This window comes from Propithecus coquereli, unplaced genomic scaffold (assembly GCF_000956105.1).
Source record: "Propithecus coquereli isolate 6110/MARCELLA unplaced genomic scaffold, Pcoq_1.0 Scaffold131, whole genome shotgun sequence".
Classification (NCBI taxonomy): Eukaryota; Metazoa; Chordata; class Mammalia; order Primates; family Indriidae; genus Propithecus; species Propithecus coquereli.
The window spans coordinates 1,555,465-1,575,253 of NW_012137303.1; the positions used below are offsets into that span (position 1 = coordinate 1,555,465).

The window sequence follows — 19,789 nt, forward strand, 5'->3', positions numbered from 1 at the left end:
TTATAATTCTAATCATCCTAGTGAGTGTGAAGTGGTGTCTCATTGTGGTTTGGATTTCCACTTCCCTGATGACCAGTGATGTTGAGCTTTTCTTTCACCTGCTTATTGGTCATCTGTAAATCTTCTTCAGAGAAATGGCCATTCAAATCCTTTGCCCATTTTTTTTAATTTTGGATTTTGTCTTTTATTGTTGAGTTGCATGTGTTCTTTATGTTTTCTAGATATAAGTCTCATATCTGAGATGTGATATGGAAATATTTCCTTCAATTTAATGGGTTCTATTTTTACTTTTTCAATGGTGTCCTTTGAAGCATAGATATTTTTAATTTTAATGAAATCCAATTTACCTATTTTTTTCTTTGGTTACTTATGGTTTTGGTGCCATATCTAAAAGGCCAAATCCAAGATCACAAAGATTTACACCTATGATTTCTTCTAAGAGTTTTATAGTTTTAGTTTTTACATATAGGTCTTTGATCCACTTCAAGTTAATTTTTTGTATATATATGATGGTTAACTTTATATGTCAACTTGACTGGGCTAACAGATGCCCAGACAGCTGGTAAAATATTATTTCTGGGTGTGTCTGTGATGGTGTTTCCAAAAGAGATTAGAAGTTGAATCAGTAGACTGAGTAAAGAAGATCATCCTCACCAAATGTGGGGAGGCATCATCCAGTCCTATGAGGGCCCTAGACAGAGCAAAAAGGCAGAGGAAGGGCAAATTTACTCTCTCGTCCTGAGCTGGGACATCTATCTTCTGATGCCTTTAGCCATTGGAATTCCTGGTTCTTAGACCTTTGGGCTCCAGGACTTAACACCAGCAGACTCCTTCACCTCTTTCTCAGGCCTTTGGACTTGGACTGAATTACACCACTGGCTTACCTGGTTCTCCAGCTTCTGACTAAAATATTGTGTGAAGTAGGGGCCCAACTTTATTCTTTTTCATGTGATTATTCAGTTGTCACACAACCATTTTTGAGAAGACTATTCTTTCTTTATTGAATTATTTTGGCACTCTTTTAACCATAAATGTAAGGATTTATGTCTGGACTCTCAATTTTATTCCATTGATCTGTATTTCTGTCTTTATGCCAGGACTACACTGTCCTGATTACTGTAGCTTTATAGTAAGCTGAAATCAAGAAGTGTGATTCCTTCAAGTTTGTTCTATTTTTTCAAGATTTTATTGGATATACTGGGTATGTTGAATTTCCTTATGAATTTTATGATGTACTTATCAATATCTATTCTATTTTTGTGTATGTTTTTAGATTTTTATATGAAACAAATGCATTTTAGCTTTTTGGATTTCTTTTTTAATATGATAAAAGAAAATAGCCAAAATCAGAACTCTTGTCCACGTCAGCATTTGACGGGCAAGAGAAGGATAAACAGTTGACATATAAACAAAAAAGAAATGATCAACCATATTCTGAAAGCCGTAGAGTAGTTACAGGTACCAAAAGCTGCAGAGAAATGAAGTCAGATGCAATCTGAAATTTGCTCATTGTATTTGGACATTAAGAGACCCTAGATTTCAACCATAGACAGTTTAGTGGGAACCTGAGGGCAAATGGTCTAAAGCAAGTAAAAAGTTACAATTCCAGGTCTAAAGAGTAGACGGAGCTGATGAGGAAGAAACCTTTGACCCAATTTTGAATCACTTGACCCTGGCCCCACTTTCTGCTCCAAGCACACAGAGATACTGGAATTCAACATTCACAAAGGGTGGTACACTGGACATGACACCAAATGACTCCTTAAGATGTCAGAATCAGAATTAGGCCATATTAGCTGGGGCTCAAGTTTCCATGTACACTTGGAGAGGAGGTCAGTTTACAGGCCCATGCATGAAGGGAACTGGCACAGGCTATATTCATAGGTCAGGAACTGAGCTGGATCACCCCATCTGTGAAACAGAAGTAAGGAAATTTTATCCACACCTCAAAAAAGTGGTTGAAGAGCTAGTTTCCCTTATAAACCTAACACAGAATAGGGTAACGGATATGTGTTGAAGAAAGACATTGGGTGGGCAATATGTTGATGCAAAACACTATGTCCCCACATTCCACTTGTTAATCATCCTTTTCCACTCATTTGTGAGATGGATTGTGTCTCCCAAAAAGATATATTGTCCCAACCCTCAGTACCTATGAATATGACCGTATTTGGCATAAGGTCATTGAAGATATAACTGGTTAAGATGAGGTCGTAGTGGAGTAGGGTGTCCGGACAGGGTGGGAAGAGGGCAAGGGATTCCAGCTGGCAACTCATCTGCTCCGCTTCATACTCCGAAAGAGCTTTGCTTTGTAGGGGGCCAGAAAAGATAAGAGGACAAGCAGCAGTGGTCATGATGCAGATTAAATTTTCCCAAAGTGATGCTCTGAGTTCGGTGGAGCACCTAGGCCAGGCATTACAACTTCTGTTGTCCTGTAGACACATTGAGTCTGGGCGCTTACCTGCTGTGGGCTTATGCTAACCCGTGAAGTGTTAGAAACCTGGAAAAGGCTGGGAATTGAATCCTTTAAAGGAAGAAATCTCAAATTGTGTTCCCCAGACCAGGAGCATTAGCATTGCTCCGGACATGTTACAAATACAAATTCCCAGGCCCGATCTCAAACCTACTGAGGTACAACCAGTAAGAGTGGAGCCTACCTATAGATAGGCTCCAGGTTATCTGATGCACAATAAAGCTTGAACACCACTGTTCTTTAGGTTTCTCGTTTTATCTGTGGAGTATTAAGGGCGGGACAGAGCAAGGCTAGAATCTAATAAATCAACTTCCATTCCCTTCCATGAGTTCCATGCCTTTCAGTTCTTACCCTTGCAGCTGCAGCTCAAACTACATCTCACCAAAACTTCCAACCGGTATTATAAAATACATCATTTATCTGTTTGCTATGGATTTTGTGCATACTTCTAATTATAGCAATTAATTTACAAACTGAGTACCTATCTATGGGAGAAAAATTGAAACTGGACAAGCAAAAAGAACATAAAAAGCACCTGCAATCCCACCTTCCAGGGATAAAACTCCATTGACATATCCATGTATATTTTTTCCAGTAGATAGAGCTATAGCTAAGATATAAATTTTATAAACCAGGGTTATGACTTAATCAAGGATGTACAAGGTATCTCTGAAGAGGTGCAAGGCAGTCCTCACAATAGCTAGAACCACTCGAAGACAGCTCAAAGAAAGATAACTTTTCCCTAGCCACAAATGGGGCACAACTTACCTTTCTGTCTGACCATATTTTCTAGGGTTTCAGCTTCTCAGCTGACCAGCAACATACAAAGGCTCAAAAGTCTTGTGTGTCCCCCACAGATGGAAGAAAACAAGAAATCAAAAGCTGTCCATGGAAGAGAAAAGGATGGTACCTCAAAAAGCCAAAAGTCACACAAATACCAAACCAAGAGGGACTGGTTCCCTGACTAGGAATCAAACCCAGGGCCTGGCGGTGAAAGTGAAAAATTCCAGCTATTAGGTCACAAGGTGGAGTGGCTCTTGCTATTGATCCCATGGGCCATCTAAAGTGGACAGTTTGAGTGTACAAAAGATTTTAACTTTGTTTTGTGTCAGATTTTTGCTCTTTAATTTAGTAAAGAGAATATCTATGGCTAATTATGACACTATTGTGTGTCTGTCTTTTAATTTGATCTTCCCATCAATTATTTAGAAAAGAGATCTCTAGAATCTTTTCTTTGTCCCCCTTTTTTCTTTTCTTTCTTTCTTTCTTTTTTTTTTTAAATTTAGGAGTCCAATTTAAAAGATCCACCTTCTGGCCATCAACAATTAGAATTTCCAATGGTGACTCAATTCAACAGCCTCTTTAGAGAAGAAGCAATCCCAAAGATCCTCCCACACTCCCAGAAGTAGGCTGGCTAAGATAGACAAACTCTCCTGAGAGCTTGATACATTTGGAACAAAAAGTCTTGGGTTCCTGGCTGTTTTCAGATTGGCCACCTGACATGACCCAAAAGACATGCCCTCTCTATGGTGAAGATCAAGAGAATGCACCCACCTGGTCACAAGTAAAATTCTCAAGGACCTAAAGCAAGACAAGAGGGAATCTCAACCAGTAGCCCTCTTTATGACAGAACAACACAGAAAGTTAAAGACAAAAGAAAAGACTATTTTTAGGAGGAAACACATCAAATAATATGAATATTCATGCCACAAAGTGCCAAAAAGGACACCAGAGTCACTACACCAAGACTATTCACACACAAATCCTTTTCTCCCATTAATCAAAATTTTGCAGAGGAAACAATGATTTTTACCATGTGCTCAACTGGATTGCACAGAGATAGAGGGAGGGAGCCTGGATGCTAAACAATTTCTACTCTTTTGCCACCTTATCAGGTCCTGGATTCCTTTCACCGTGGCTTCCAGAAGAGCAGAGTGGCTTTGGTGATCCTGTTTGTGATGCCAAACTGTAGGGTCCACAGGAAAAGTTTCATTTTAGCCTCAGAAGTTTCAATGAAAAATCAACTCACAAAAAGTAGATTAGTTGGAGAAAAGGCATAAAGATTTATCTAATGTGTACACATGAGAGCCTTCAAAAGGAAGAACCAAAGGTACAGGGGAAATTGTCCATTTTTATGCTCAGGTTCAACAAAGTATGGACAGGTGTGTAAAAATATGATTGGACAAAAAGGGTATAATCTAATGCTAACAGACTGAGTAGGGAAATCCAGCGAGGCCTGTCTGTTTAGGTTCTTCTTGGCCTATCTGAGCAGCATTCCTTCCTTCTGCGTATGGGGCAGGACCCTCTCTAGAATTGGGGTCTTATGACCTGCAGTCAAATAAGGTAGGTCAGATAATTTCTTTATTGTCCATTTTGACGCAGAAAGGGAGAGGGAAAGCTAGGGTAGTATTTTTAGGTTTTATGGCTGGCTTCAAGAAAAAGGAGCTCTGGTTTCCATGATCCTTCTTTGGGAAAAGGGATTCTGGTTTCTATGGATAGCCTTAGGACTGAGAGAGAGGAGGGTAGGAGAAGGTCAGAAAAAAATTTTTGTTTCTGAGACTTTCATTTTGGAGTATTGTTTTCTGAGGCCCAACACTATCAAGGAGTTTACAATCAGGTTGAGAAGATATTCCCTGATAGAGTGAATAGCCAAATAGAAATGCTGTGGAGTTGTATTGTATTTACAACCAAAGCCAATGACGGAACAGGTGAAGATATAAATGTTCATGAGTTTGTAGTCCCCTTGACAACTTCTCTTTTAATGCAAATATCTATCACCTATGAGTTCAAAGATCTGCTTGTTCTCCTCCTCCTCCTCCTTCTTTTTTTTCGGTTTTTTTTTTTTCTTTTTTGAGACAGAATCTCGCTTTGTTGCTCAGGCTAGAGTGTCATGATGTCAGCCTAGTTCACAGCAACCTTAAACTCCTGGTCTCAAGTGATCCTCCTGTCTCAGCCTGACGAGCAGCTGGGACCACAGGTGTGTGCCACCATGCCCGGCTAATTTTTTCTATTTGTAGTTGCCCAGCTAATTTTTTTTTCTATTTTTAGTAGAGATGGGGATCTCACTCTTGCTCATGCTGGTCTCGAACTCCTAAGCTCAAGTGATCTTCCCACCTTAGCCTCCCAAGAGTGGTAGGATTACACTCCTCCCATCTTCTTCTTCCTTCCTGGTCCTCTTTAAAAAGATAGGGGTTCCCAGTGAATTTTAACTCCTGGGCTCAAGGGATCCTTCTGCCTCAGCCTCCTAAGCAGGTGGGACTACAGTGGTGTACCACCCTGTGCCTGATGCTAAAGATCCTACCCTTTACTGTACAGTGACCTTACTGGAGCTTCTCTGAACCTCAACCTGCTCATCTATAAAACGGGAGTAATAATTTCTGATCACCAAATGATACCCTATTTGCATGACTTTTTACAACTGCTAATGAAACCAAGAGGTTAATTTGATCAGGTCTGCCTGCCTTGCTTGCTTTTAGTTGCTTACCTTTTGTTATTTATTTATTTTTCCCCCTTTTCCACCAAGCTGTAGGCCACAGTGCTGCTGAATGCTGAAACTTAACTGCCACTGGTTACTTTGCAGATAACATTCATAAGTCACCATTGTAATGGTCCCTTCAGTTGTTTTTCAGGAACTTGGGCCAGCTCCTGTCCAGTTCAAACCAGCTGAGATCACATACTCTTCAACCGGGCCTGCTCAAGTGCCTGAGAGATGGCATTTAGACATTGGAGGGCTGAAAACTCCGCCCTCACACCATGCTAACACACCATTTTCTGTGCATGTGTCCTATGAAATGTCATGAATCCTGACTACGCTTGGGCAGAATAAACATGTTTCTTCATTTTCCCCACTGCCAATTACCTTTCCCCACACCTTGAAACACCCAACTTCCCTTACCCATAAATATCCCTATGCCTTATCTTCAGGGAGGCAGATTTGAGAGTTGTTCTCCTGCCTCTTCACTCTGTACATCATGGCCTTGTGATTAAATCTTTTCTCTTTTGCAAAATCCGACTCACAGTGATTGATTTAAAGTGTGCAGGCAGAACAGACCTGGACCTGAACAATAACATTAACAGGTATAGACACCACTAGAAGGTAAAAATTATAGATCTGACAGATTAGGAATATACTGCCTACAATACATTTTGGTTTAGAGTGCCATGTTCCTCTCATTAGAACTAACACCACACAGTAGTACGCATAAATGTCTGGTTCAGGTGGGGAGAGTTTGAGGCCAAGGGACAACTCTTTTTGTTGTTATTCTTCAGCTCTTTCATGGGCCTAGACACTTTCAGGAAGAAAATTTCCTCAACATCTAGTATCTTTCACTGGAAACTGTCGCTATATATTATTCGTTATTGATGAGAAAACAAAGTTTGCTATTGTTTACTTTTATATAAACTGAGTTTTTGTAAACCGCCCTGTTTTTTCTCATTTCTGATATATGTATGCGTATGTTTTAAAGGCACAGGAATTATAATCAATCTGCAAGGCAACCAAAATTATATTGTAAAACTTTTTAAACGGTTTAAATCTAAATTTTCTCATTTGTAAAGAGGTAATAATAACAGTTATTTCAAATGATGATATTTAGAATTAAATTTAAAAATCAGAATTGATAAATGAAGCCCTCAGTGCAGTGCCTGGCATATAATCAAGGCTAAGCCAGTTTTTACTGTTATTACATACCCTCATATACTACTACTACTACTACTAACATCAATGACATTGCATATCTGAGGATATTCCTCTCTACCACGTTTGGTGTACTCTTACAAATTGCCTATATTGTGGTTATCTCACAATTAAAATAATAATAAAAGAAAAAAGTATGCAGTCTCTTTAGGTCCCTGGGGTTTGTTGGGACTCAGAAAACAACACCCCAAAATGAAGGCCTCAGAAGCTAAAGTTTTTCTCTGACCTTCTCCTACCCTCTTGTCTCTCAGTCCCACTCTTCCTCAAGGCTAGCTATACAAACTAGAATTCCTATTTCCCAAGGTGGGTCACAGAAACCAGAACCCCTTTTCCCCAAAGCCAGCCACAAAACCTAAAAATATTACTTCAACTTTCCCTTCGCCTTTCTAAGTAAAGATTGGCCATAAAGAAATTCTCTGAACTGCCTTGTTTGATGGTAAATCATAAGACCCCCGTTCCAGAGAGGGACCCGTCCCATCCCCAGAAGGAAGGAATGCATGCTCAGAGAGGCCAAGAAGAAGATGTAGGCAGGCCCTGCTGGGTTTCCCCATTCAGTCTGTTAGCATTAGATCAAATTGTATTTCTACATGGCTATCCATATTTTGTTGAACCTAAGCACAAAAATGGACAGTTCCTCCTGTATCTTGGGTCTTCATTCTGAAGGCTGCCATATATACTTTAACAAATTTGTATGCCTTTTCTCCTATTAATCTTCCTCTTGTCAGTGATTTTCAGCAAAACTTCAGAGAGTGAAGGGGAAGTTTTCTCTTGGTCCCTATGAGTACTTACACTTAATTTGTTACTCTCTTTTAATACAAAATTGAAGTGGCTTTTCCCTGAAACTATATCTACTCCCATTATTTGGTAAAATTAACCATTTCCTCTTTTGATCTCTACCCTATACTGGGAGGCATAAAACATCACTGTCCATTCTTTTCCCATCTTGACTTCTCTGGGCCCTTACTCCAGTCTCACGGCTTCCCAATACTGTCATCGTCAATTGTGGGTAATAATCGTTTCTAACCATCAAAAGACTCTGTATGTGAACGACTTTTGAAATCTACAAAGTAATGCAACATCAACTCAAAAGTCAATGATTCGCCAGGCAGCCTTGGTAGGTAGCTGTCCGACTACCCACAGTTTTAATTTGGAGCGCCATCTTGTGTCCACTAGCACAAGCAACATTCTACGGTTTAAATGCCTTTGGACAGGAAAGCCTTAAAGCCGAAGCAAATATATTTTTTTGTTTGTTATCTTTCAGCAGTTCTGAGAGTCTTGAAAAAATTGAAAGTTTTAAAAAAAACCTTTATGTTTAATTCTCTACCTAAAACTCTTTGAAAGTGCTTGTTAGCAATTGGATGTTTTCAATTTCATTAATTTATGTTTTGCATTCGCAAAGAAACAATGGTGGGAGTGCCTTTTCTGTTAGGCTTTTATACAACCTCCATTTAGGGCAGTCTGTTTTTTTAGGGTCTTGTTTGGGTGATGTGTGTTTAAGGCAATGCGGGTTACAGTCAAGATATTGGGTTGATCCTAGGCACATTGTAAAGTCACAAACCCCTTGATGCTCTGTATCCCGACTGGCATATAATGATTAAAAAGTTTATTGTTATTACCATGATCGCCATCATTATTGATATACCTTAATCAGGAATTTCATCATTTTGCTCCCTATCAGGAAATAGCCAGTTCCAGTGTTACAATATTTGTGCAGCAGTATTTTCTTCTGTTATCCTCCTCACTATGGTCATTTTACTCTAAAAATGAAAAGAACTGTATAATATTTTTAAAGTTTCCCTTTAAAACTCTATTTTTAACTTCCACCCCCAGGTAAAATTGATTATTCTTCCTTTTCATATCCACTCTGACCTCTTTTTCATAGCCAATATTGCGTACCTTTTTCTAAATCCTTGTTCCCCAACCCCCACCATGAAGGTAGAGCCTGTCTTATTTACTTAATTGTCCTCTGAAGTCAGCACAGTGTTGGGCTTATTGAAAGTGTTGGTTAATTCTTTGTGGCGTGAATGAATCAGCCAATATGATTTTTGTAGATCTCTTAGACAAGAGTCCATGGCCCTTAATTTGTTCCGTGTTCTTGCCTACCCATGAAATCACTGCAGTCTCATGGATTCTCAGTGCCTCGGAATTATTATCTGTCAAAGAAGGATAATAATTTCTGTCCACCGAAAGAGACAGAAAACTAACTGTATAACGGGAAATTAAAAATTACCTCGATGTCAGGAGAAATAGCAACAAAAGCCTTTTCAAAAATAAGCTTCCTTAGTTTGGAGCGCCATCTGGTGTCTACCAGAAAAATAGCACGACATATTATAAATGCCTGTGATTCTGAGGGATAAGGTGTGAGGTTGATTGATGCAGGATGTATTTGCAGGGGTGAAAACGCCTCCCCCTAAAACTTACTAAATGTATGAGTAAGTAGTTAACAGTTGGGGGTATATTTTAATTTTATGCATTTTGTAGATAGAAATTCAAAAGCCTTATCTTGTTTGACTTTAGTTCAGTTGGTGTTTCAATTTTTGTGTGTTTAGGATACATGATTTATAATCAGTGTGCAATGCTGTCTTGGAGAAGTCTGAATTCTCTATCTCCATTTCTTTTTGGTGGAATGACAATGACTGCAATGGTAGGTATCTCATAGGATGTTGGTAGCCAGAATGAAAACAGTGCATATAATGCCTGGTGCACAGGAAAGGTTCAGTTAAATATTATCTTCAATATTATTGACACTTTTAAACCAACAGTTGCAAAAATCACCAATTTACACACAAGATTGTGTGTACAATATTTTGAAACAATTATTACTTCAACAAATATATATATTTTTTGCACTTAAAATATTCCAGAGACTGTTCTAAGAACTATTTAAATATTAACTCATTAACCCTCATTAACAACCTATGAAACAGGTAGTCTTATTATTGTCACTTTAAATATGAGAAAACGGAGGCATACAGAGGTTAATTAACTCGTCCAAGTGTACACAGCTGGTAAATGGCAAAACTGAATTACAACTCAGACATTCCAGCTTGAAAGGCAGTCAAATTAGTATGTTGACTAATATATTAAGCTGCCTCATATCTTTCCTGGATTATTTTGTAAAATTTTCAGGAAAATATCAGTGCTATGGTTAACCATGAAAAGTATAAGCAATCCATATATCAACTGAAACATAGCTACAAATACTTAGGCAAGCAAACATAGTAAGAATTTGGTCCCAATCAAAAGTTTTATTTGACTTGAGCAGGTTGAGACGAGTTCAGTAGTAAAAAATGCAGAGTGATGGAATACCATGGTCCTTATGTATTGTACAGCCACACCTGCTTGCTATCAAAAGTATGCACACACCTGGGATACAGGAGGCAGGGATTGAGTGATTATGTGAGTGTCACCATAATCCTTTCCCATTGTGTGTTTTCACAAGCTTAAGTGGTGGACAAAGAATGAGTCTCCAGGACACTGATATGGAAACAGATCCTCAAAAAACAGGAGAGTCTCATACTGAAAAGATCTAATGGAAATAAAGCTCAAATGAGAGGTACTGCATGCTCACCTCAATCCCAGAAACTGTATGCATATTTTCTATTAATAGTTTAAACCTAACTATATTCCTGTGTGAGGTGAATGGTATTCCCATTTTACAGAGAAGAATCTTGGCAGAGTTACCTAGCTGATGAGTGGAAAAACTGGGATTAAAATCAAGCTTTCTTGCTCCAAAGCTTCTATTTTTCCAGTCCTCTGCACCACCAGCTCAGCTGTGTTCTCCACCTGCAGGCAGCCTTACAAGTTTCAGAGTAGCCCAGAGCTGCCAGGGTTTTGAATAAACTAGGGAATGGGAAACTTTGGGATTGACATTTACATATGTAAATATATATAAAACACATATAAACATATACTATACAAATACATAAATATATATAATAGTTACATGTAAACTTACATTTGTATATACATATATAAATTCTATATAATTATAAATACATATAATTAATTTTATAATATTTTTAAAGATTATAAATAAATAATTATTATTCTAAATTATTACATCATTTAATGTTCAGCTTCATTTTTCCAAAGTGGTAAATATATATGGATACAATCTATATTAACAAAAGACTTTTGGACAGTCTGCTAATTTTTAGGACTCTAAGGAAGTCCTGAAATCTGAAAGCTTAAGAACCACTGTTCTGAGCTCTTATATCTTATTTTCCCAACTGGATTGGTAAGTACTTGAAGGCAGAGGTTTAACCAGCACATTAATATTTTTATTTTCTTATTCTTTGGTTCTCTCAGTGGCTGTGTTTTTCCTATCACATTTTTCACACCGTGTAATAGCTATGCTTGTCTGTGTCCTTCCTACCAGGCATAAGTTCTCAAGAGAACACACTGGTTGATCTTTGTTTTTATTTTCTCTTCTGGTGTCCTGTGCTTAACAAGTGCTCAGTGAGTGTGTGAAAAGAACAGCATAGTGAAGGACCAGGAATAAAAAAATAATATGTATTAACAAACTTATTAAAATTTATATTTCCATGTTTCCTCCAAAATAGTCATCGTATGAGACTATGTACTTATTCTGATCAAGGCTATTGCCTAATAAATATTTGTATCTTGTGCTTTATAATTGCTTATCATTATAGGCCTAGGCTGGGAAGGTGCAAAAATGTATATATTCTCATAATTGACAAATTCTTATTTTTTGAAGGTATATTTGACTGTTTGAGACAGTTTAAAGTCATTTGAAAGCAAGCTTGAATAATAAGGTGGCTATTAATGACCTAGTTTCCTGCATCACATATACGATTCTAATGGCACTTTCAATGTTAGGTAAATATGTTTTGCAATGTATTATTCCTTTTGAAACATTTTCTCTGTATATATTAAACTAATGCATATGCAACTATGTTTTCTATCAGGGTATGTCAGGGAACAAAGATGCAGCAACTTTGGTCTCAGTCCTTGAGGCGAGAAAACATTTAGGCTTAGTTTTAATGTTTTAATGTCCTAATTATTGGCCATTTGCCTACAAAGATTGAAGAAAGAACAAAAAACTGTTGCTCTGCATTATTTGTAAACATAATTTGTGGGGCTCAAGCGAGGCAACAGACTGGAGGGCCTACAATGTTATTTAGGCTGCAAATCTCCTGAAGTCCCTTCTTGTATAGTTTTTCTCCGGCTGCCCTATATATTTTTGGTCTCATATGGACAGCAGCACTGACACTTCACATTCTTTGAGGCAGGCACTACCAATGGGGGTGGATGTTATTAGCCTCATCCATTGATGAGTCAGGAAAAAACAGGTTTAAATCATTCAAAGTTGGGGCATATACAGGGTTAATTACGATTAGTTTAGCTCCCTCCAAACACTGATATAAATCTCTGGCATGGTAGGTGGAGGGAGCGAAAGAAAACTCAGTTGTGAGCCCTGTTCCTTACACTTGTCCCAACAACTGCTCTTACTCTCCTTTGAGTGTGTCTTGCTGTTTGAGACTCCCTCTTTCCAGTTTTGTTAATGCCTTTTGGACTTGACATTCTGCTCTACATGTTTAACTTTATCCACTAGGGTTTCCAGAGCCTAAAGAGTGTAGCATGAAACAAAATTAGCCAACCTATACTAGTCATGACGTGTACAAATACAAGATACATATATTGCATTGCAATATTTATTAACTGTCTCATCAATTTGTTGGTGGCTGTCTTCCCACTTCAATTGAGGCCATCAATTTGGAGTGGGAAGATCACATCCTTAATCCGAACTTTCCCTTGGAGATCATTTTAATAGACGTTTTTGTTGTTCACAGGCTTATTCAATCTTATTTCAAAATCTGAGACTCCATGGTATACTTATCAGATCTCAGGTTGCTTTAGGGTGGATGGTCAAAAATTTTGTGTCTTCTGATTTTCAGAATGGCTTCTAAAGATTCTAATTCAGAACGCTTAGGACAAACTGACCAACCAAGTATCAAAGTATAATTTGCAAAAAGTGAAAATATGACTGGCATACAAGTACTGTATGTAGCGAGCTTGTGTATCAATCAAAATATGATTTAATCTGTTAATGAGGGATGAAAAATTAGGTCAAAGGAAGATATATGAGAATAAAATATGTATTTAGGGAAAGCAAATGCTAGAAGACTGAAAAACCAGATACAAAATTGCTTAATGTCCCGTTAGGCAATACAATCATAACTGGTTTATTTTTTTCTACTGGAAATAATTTATTTGCATCTCTACTAGACAAAAGTCTTATTAATTTATTAATCTTCTATAATGAACATCTAACTTACATAATGTGGGCCCAATGAAAAGTAAATATTAAGTCAAAGTTATTTTTAGTTAGAGCTATGCTGTCCATTGTGGTAGCTATTGTGTAGTTATTGAGCACTTGGGATGTGGCTAGTCTGAATCACAATGTTCTACAAGTATAAAAAACACACCATATTTTGAAAATTTACCAATTAGACAAAGAATGTAAACAATCTCATTTTTTAAAATATTGATTACATGTTGAAGTGATATTTTAGGTACATTAAGTTAAATAAAACATATCATTAAAATTAATTTCACCTGTTTCTTTTTATATTTTCAAATATGACTACTAGACAATTAAAAATTACATATGATTTGCATTCTATGTTATTGTCTAGTGTGGCCTTATAACATCAGATGATCCATGAGAGGGCTTTTTAGACAATTCTCTAATACAGCTTAGAAGGATATGAAGAAATATATTTGCCTTGGTTTTAAGTTTAACTTTTCTCAACACAAGTTACAAGGGATCTAGGGACAGGTTACTTGTTTCTCTGCCTTCTGGCCTCTTCCATGCTGCCAGGAGGTTAGGGGGCAAGATTCTAGGTGGCTGGCTGTCCTAGTGATTTGGGTTCTGGACTTGGACTTCAGATTTGCATGTGAAGAGATGTGATTTGATTGATTTGACCTGAATGGTCATATTAAAGAACCAAATCACCACAATCAAATTTACATGTCAATGATGTATAAACCGGGGAACCAATTTATAGTAGAAGGAGGTCCAGTGGCCAGGTAATCAAGACCCCACAGCTGTTTTCCTGGTGGATATAATTGCTTAGCTAAGTTTCAGATGAGGAGGTGGCTCATTGCCCGTACAATCAGAGCAAGTGACATGTTCTTATTTTATTCCTTTTACTGAAATATATTAGTACAATGAACATGCTTCAGTGGTTTGTATACTTTCAATAATTTATAACAATTCCTATACCCTAAATCACTCTGAGGAATAGCCAGTCTAAAGTGCTTTTCTGTGGCTGCTAATTCATCCATCACTAATCTCATTAGACTGTTAATTCCCAAAGGACATGAGCAGGAACAGACACTGTTTGCAATTGTTGAACAAATGTTATTTAATAAAACGGTGGAGGTCATCCTTAGTCTACAAAAAGATGCTTTATTTCTCATTCATCATTGAACTCAATTTGTACAATCTCTTTTGACTTTACCACAATCTTAAGGCTGACATTTTTACCACATATTTTCCTGGAAACATATATCTGAACAGGAATTTTCTGTGAGTTGTAATACTACCTTTGTACCTAAATATAAACATGTAATCATACTAAATATATGATAGAAAAGTTTACCTTAACTTTTCTCTCAAAGAAAAAAAATGCAATTACTTGGAGCCAAAGGGTGAAATATGAAGTAGCAAACCTTAGAGCAGCTAAGCAAATTTATAATAGAATAGTTTTAGAGGAGGTAAAAAGAGGTGATATTAAGCTCAGAAACAGCAGATGGTATAATTTATATGTTTTAGTACTTATCTTTCTGTTTAAATTTTTGCTATTTAAATTTTTTTCTATTTCAACTCTATGGTCCATCTTATGTCAAAAGTGTCTTTTATTAAAGCCAGTTGTTTTATTTCCATCTGTACCTTTGAGTTCCCACTTAGAGATTGTCCTTTTATACAGTGACATATGTTAGGCACTTTACTGAAAGTAACCTAAAATTTTCATGGGCTGAATGAAGTTCATCTTTATATTGCAGCATACAAAAATAAATAAATAAATAAGTGCTTGTTTTATTTGAAAACAGATAATCTCAATGTCCCTAACGGCCAAGTCTATTGGGTGTTCTTTGCAGGCTTAAGGGGTCTCCCTTCTTCCCTTATTATCTCTATTCTTGAAGGCCAGACCCCCTGCCTTGCACAACTCAGAGGGGGAACTCAAAGCTTTTTAAAACCAGCCCAATTTCTCGCCTTTAGAGAAGTGAAAAGGATGCCCCGCCCCCATTTATGAAAAGAGAGACTTGATAAAAATTTTCAATGTCTTTAAATCAAAGATTTAAGTCTCTCACCCCCACTCCCTTGGGTCCCCCACCTAAGGCTTATGAACTCTCTCCATCCCACCCTAACTGCTTTGGACTGGCTCTGGAATCCTTGTCCCAGTCCACAGTTCCTGTGGGTCTGTACGCAGAATTCACAGAGGACCTGTGTTACTTCCCTTGCGAAGAAACAGAATTATCGTGAAAATTTAAGTGGAAAATATTTCGTTTTTGGCCCCAAAATAAGGGAAGCATGTGCCCAACCACCCCTGCGAAAAAGAACTTTGAGGGGCAAAGGAGCGAACAGGTAATTTAGAAGAAAAACAGAAAGTGGTCTCTGACTGTCCTGGACTTCCTCAGGAGTTGGGGGAATTGGGGACGTCTGGACGCGTTGTCTTTGTGGTTGTGGAAAAAATAATTGGAGAGTACGAAGCCTGAGGCTTCTCGGATCATTTTCTGACCAAACCCAGGTGATTTGGTGCGGGGCATTTTAATATTTTCTCCCTTTTGTGAGGTGGAACAAACACAACTTGAGCGCAGCGCAGCGGCTCAAAGCCTGCCAGCCAGGGGGCGACCAGCGCACCAATCAGCGCGCGCCTGCGCTCTATATATACGGCGGCCCTGCCCAAGCGCTGCTTCATCGGCGTTTTGCCACTTGTGCCCTAGTTGTTCATCTTCAATATGTCGGAGACTGCTCCTGCCGTTCCCGTCGCCGCGCCCCCAGCGGAGAAGACCCCGGTGAAGAAAAAGGCAGCCAAAAAGTCTGCGGGGGCGCGCCGTAAGGCGTCTGGCCCCCCAGTGTCAGAGCTTATCACTAAGGCTGTAGCTGCTTCCAAGGAGCGCAGCGGGGTGTCTTTGGCTGCACTGAAGAAGGCGCTGGCAGCTGCCGGCTACGATGTGGAGAAGAACAACAGTCGCATCAAGCTTGGTCTGAAGAGCCTGGTGAGCAAGGGCACCTTGGTGCAGACCAAGGGCACTGGCGCTTCTGGCTCCTTCAAGCTCAACAAGAAGGCAGCCTCCGGGGAAGCTAAACCTAAGGTCAAGAAGGCAGGTGGAGCCAAACCCAAGAAGCCCGCAGGAGCAGCCAAAAAGCCCAAGAAGACGACTGGCGCCGCCACTCCAAAAAAGAGCGCCAAGAAGACCCCGAAGAAGGCGAAAAAGCCAGCCGCGGCTGCTGTGACCAAGAAAGTAGCAAAGAGTCCAAAGAAGGCTAAGGTTGCCAAGCCCAAGAAGACCGCCAAGAGCGCAGCTAAGGCCGTGAAGCCCAAGGCCGCCAAGCCCAAGATTGTCAAGCCCAAGAAGGCAGCACCCAAGAAGAAGTAGATCTGAACATCTTCTAAAACCCAAAAGGCTCTTTTCAGAGCCACCACTGACCTCAAAAAGAGCTTAACATCTATCTGCCTGCTTGGTTATCTTCCTGTAGCTCCTTACTCTAAGGCACCATAAAGGTACCGTAAAGATTACTGCTAACAAACTGTCACGGTGGTGGGAGAAAGTGGCGGCAGTTAGGTTAGAACCCGTAGACTTTACCCCTCCCATCCCTCGAGGGGAGCTCGCTTGTTCTGGCCACTCCGCACTGTTAGCATTCTGGTCAGCTGTTCTGAGACGTCTTTCACTGGCTGATGTACTTGGGATAGCCGCCAGCCCCGCCCCAAGCTTGGGAACGGCAAAAAGAAAAAAACCCTGCAAAACAAGAGTCAGTCTTTTAGCCCTAAGGGGTGCCCGATTGGACTAAGAAGTAATTCAAAAGTCCCGCCCTGCTCTCGGGTTGGCCCACTCCTCCAGCCCATAGTTTTCGCTTTGTATTTGATTGCGTGATGGCCGGCGTAGTTTATTATCCTGCATGTTTTGTTTCAATGGAGTTTAAAGTTTTGTCTTTTTCTCCCTAAAGAAATGGATCTGGTATTGGGACACTTGCTATGTTATCGTAAATCAAATTGCTGAATTCTGGGGGCGTTGGTAACATGCAACCCTGGGACAAAGTGGGTTCAGGTGCCTTTGTCCTGCATTCCTCTGCCATTAATTTCCGATACTGCGGAAACGAACGCATTTAAAAAGCAGCTACAGCCGGGGCACCAACCCAGGGCAATGGGTGGACTAGGATCTTTGTTGCTCGTATCGTGCAGCTCTCCAAAAAGAAGCGATGGATTTGAGCGCATTAAAAACACAAGTTTTAGCCAGTCATTTTGTCCTCCCGGTTACTGATGCTCACATTGGACAGACATCAACATTAAAAGTCGAAGCTGCTTTAAACGCATTTTTGTACAGTCCACATGTTTCTACGCGGAGAACAAAGTATTGGTTCTATTAACTATTGAAAGTGTGTATATGGTTGGAAAGCATGTTTCTAATAAAGGCCTTTAATTTTCATTAACAGCGTTCCCTGGATTCTTTCACATCCACGGTGTTTCTTCTGGATACAGAAAGTTCAGCATCCCATTTCTTTGTTTTGTTTTGTTTGTTTTTCTTCTGGTGCACATAGATTTTGATGAGACCCAAATTACAGGGACAGGGATTTCTGGAGACCTGCAGCTCAGTTATTCCATCATTTTCACAACGATGAATATAGTGTGAGCAAATTCCCCCATTAGTGGTACTGGCCACGGATTTCATCCTCAGGAAAGAAGAAAAATAAGGGAGAGAGGGGAAGGGAGGCAAGCAGAGGCAAGGGGGCAGTGAAGAAGGAAAGGAAATACACCCATGGTTTCTTTAAGTCGTTTTGTGTTGTTAATTTTACATTAACATTAAATAAACAAGTTTCTCTGTATTTTAGTGTAAAGTTTAATGTATGGACCCATTTTTCCACCCAAGACTTTTCCCTCCCCAGTTTGGATCCCACTTTTATCATAGGCTAAATTCCATGGACAGGTGGACAAAATCAGGCTTTTATTTTGTTTCTTTGGTCTTTCTGGCCATTCCTAAGGTAGGATCATCCTGTTTTAAATATTCTGTCACAGTGCTGAGAATACCTGACACATAGCAGGTATTCAAATAGTAACTAACTAAATATTTAGTACTTTAGTCAGCAATAGCCTAATGCTACTTCACAATGCCTACCCCATTCACTGCACTTTATCTCATCATGTAGGCACTGTATCATCTCACAAGAAGGGTGAGTACAGTACAATAAATTTTGAGAGACAGATCAGATTCACAACTTTTATTACAATATATGGTTATAATTGTTCTATTTTATTATCAGTTATTGCTGTTAACCTCTTACTGTGCCTTATTTATTATGTAAATTAAATGTTGTCATAGGTATTTATGTATAGAAAAACATAGTGAATATAGGGTTTGGTACTATCTGTGGTTTCACGCATTCACTGGGGTTCTTGGAACGTAGCCACCGCAAAATAAGGAGGAACTAATTTAAATGAATGTTTAATGAACTGAGATGTTATAACATGACTTTAATTGCTGATAGAGCTAATTCCCTCCACTACTCCATTTTTCAGAATTGTCCTGTTTATTCTATTTTTTATTTTATTTTTCCATATGTACTTTAAGACGTTCCCCCCTCCTACTCCTCCACTACACATCACACATAAAACAAACAAGCCCTCGGCACACAATTGGTAGTTTTATTGGGATTGTGTTAAATTTATAAATTAACTTGGGAAGATACTCAGTTTTCTTATTCAGGAATTTTTGTTTTTTCATTTCTTCAATTCTTCTGTTATCTAACGAGAGTGTTTTAATTTTCTTCCAAATGTATCTTAGCATTTCTTCTTACCTTTATTCCCAGATATTTTATCTTTTTTGTTGCTGTTGGAAATGACAACCTATAGATTTTAGATTCCTTGAGGGCCAGCATCTCATAAAGTGCACATTAAAGCTACTCAGTTATGGAAGATCTATACATGAGTGAATTAACAAATTGTAAAATAGCACTGTCCTTAGCCATATAAGGGGAGCACAAATGCAAGCTGCATATGTAATTTTAAACCTAGAAGCCACACAAATAAGGAAAAAAGAAACAGGTGAAATCAATTTTAATATGCTTTATTTAATCTGATATCCAAAATATTATCATTCAACATAAAATCAATGTAACAATATTTAGGAAATATTCTACATTCCTTTTTGTTTCTCATACTAAGTCCTTGCAATCTCATCTGTATTTTATACTTATAGTACATCTCAGTTTATAGTAGCCCATTTCAAGTACTGTTAACCATATGCAGCTCATGGAGATGATAGGGACAATGCAACTCTAAAATGACCTTTGGTCTCGATGCTGACCTCATTTTTTTTTTTGGTTCAAAGCTTGAATGCTAGTGTTTCCTAATAGGCACTGTGTTTTGTGT

General features: G+C 38.7%; 2 protein-coding genes across 2 annotated transcripts in view; both read left to right on the top strand.

Annotated features, from left to right (window-relative positions):
- Positions 1-19,789, top strand: part of LOC105805634 — a 153,690-nt gene that overhangs the window by 108,308 nt on the left and 25,593 nt on the right. Inside the window, exon 3 of the mRNA XM_012638562.1 lies at positions 2,226-2,239. Within this exon, the coding sequence (XP_012494016.1) occupies positions 2,226-2,239 (14 nt within the window). The remainder of the gene's footprint in view (positions 1-2,225; positions 2,240-19,789) is intronic.
- Positions 16,141-18,068, top strand: LOC105805672 (histone H1.2). The gene is made up of 2 exons (XM_012638602.1): positions 16,141-16,927; positions 17,857-18,068. Exon 1 carries the CDS (start codon positions 16,161-16,163, stop codon positions 16,800-16,802), a length of 642 nt encoding a protein of 213 aa, XP_012494056.1. The 5' UTR covers positions 16,141-16,160; the 3' UTR covers positions 16,803-16,927; positions 17,857-18,068.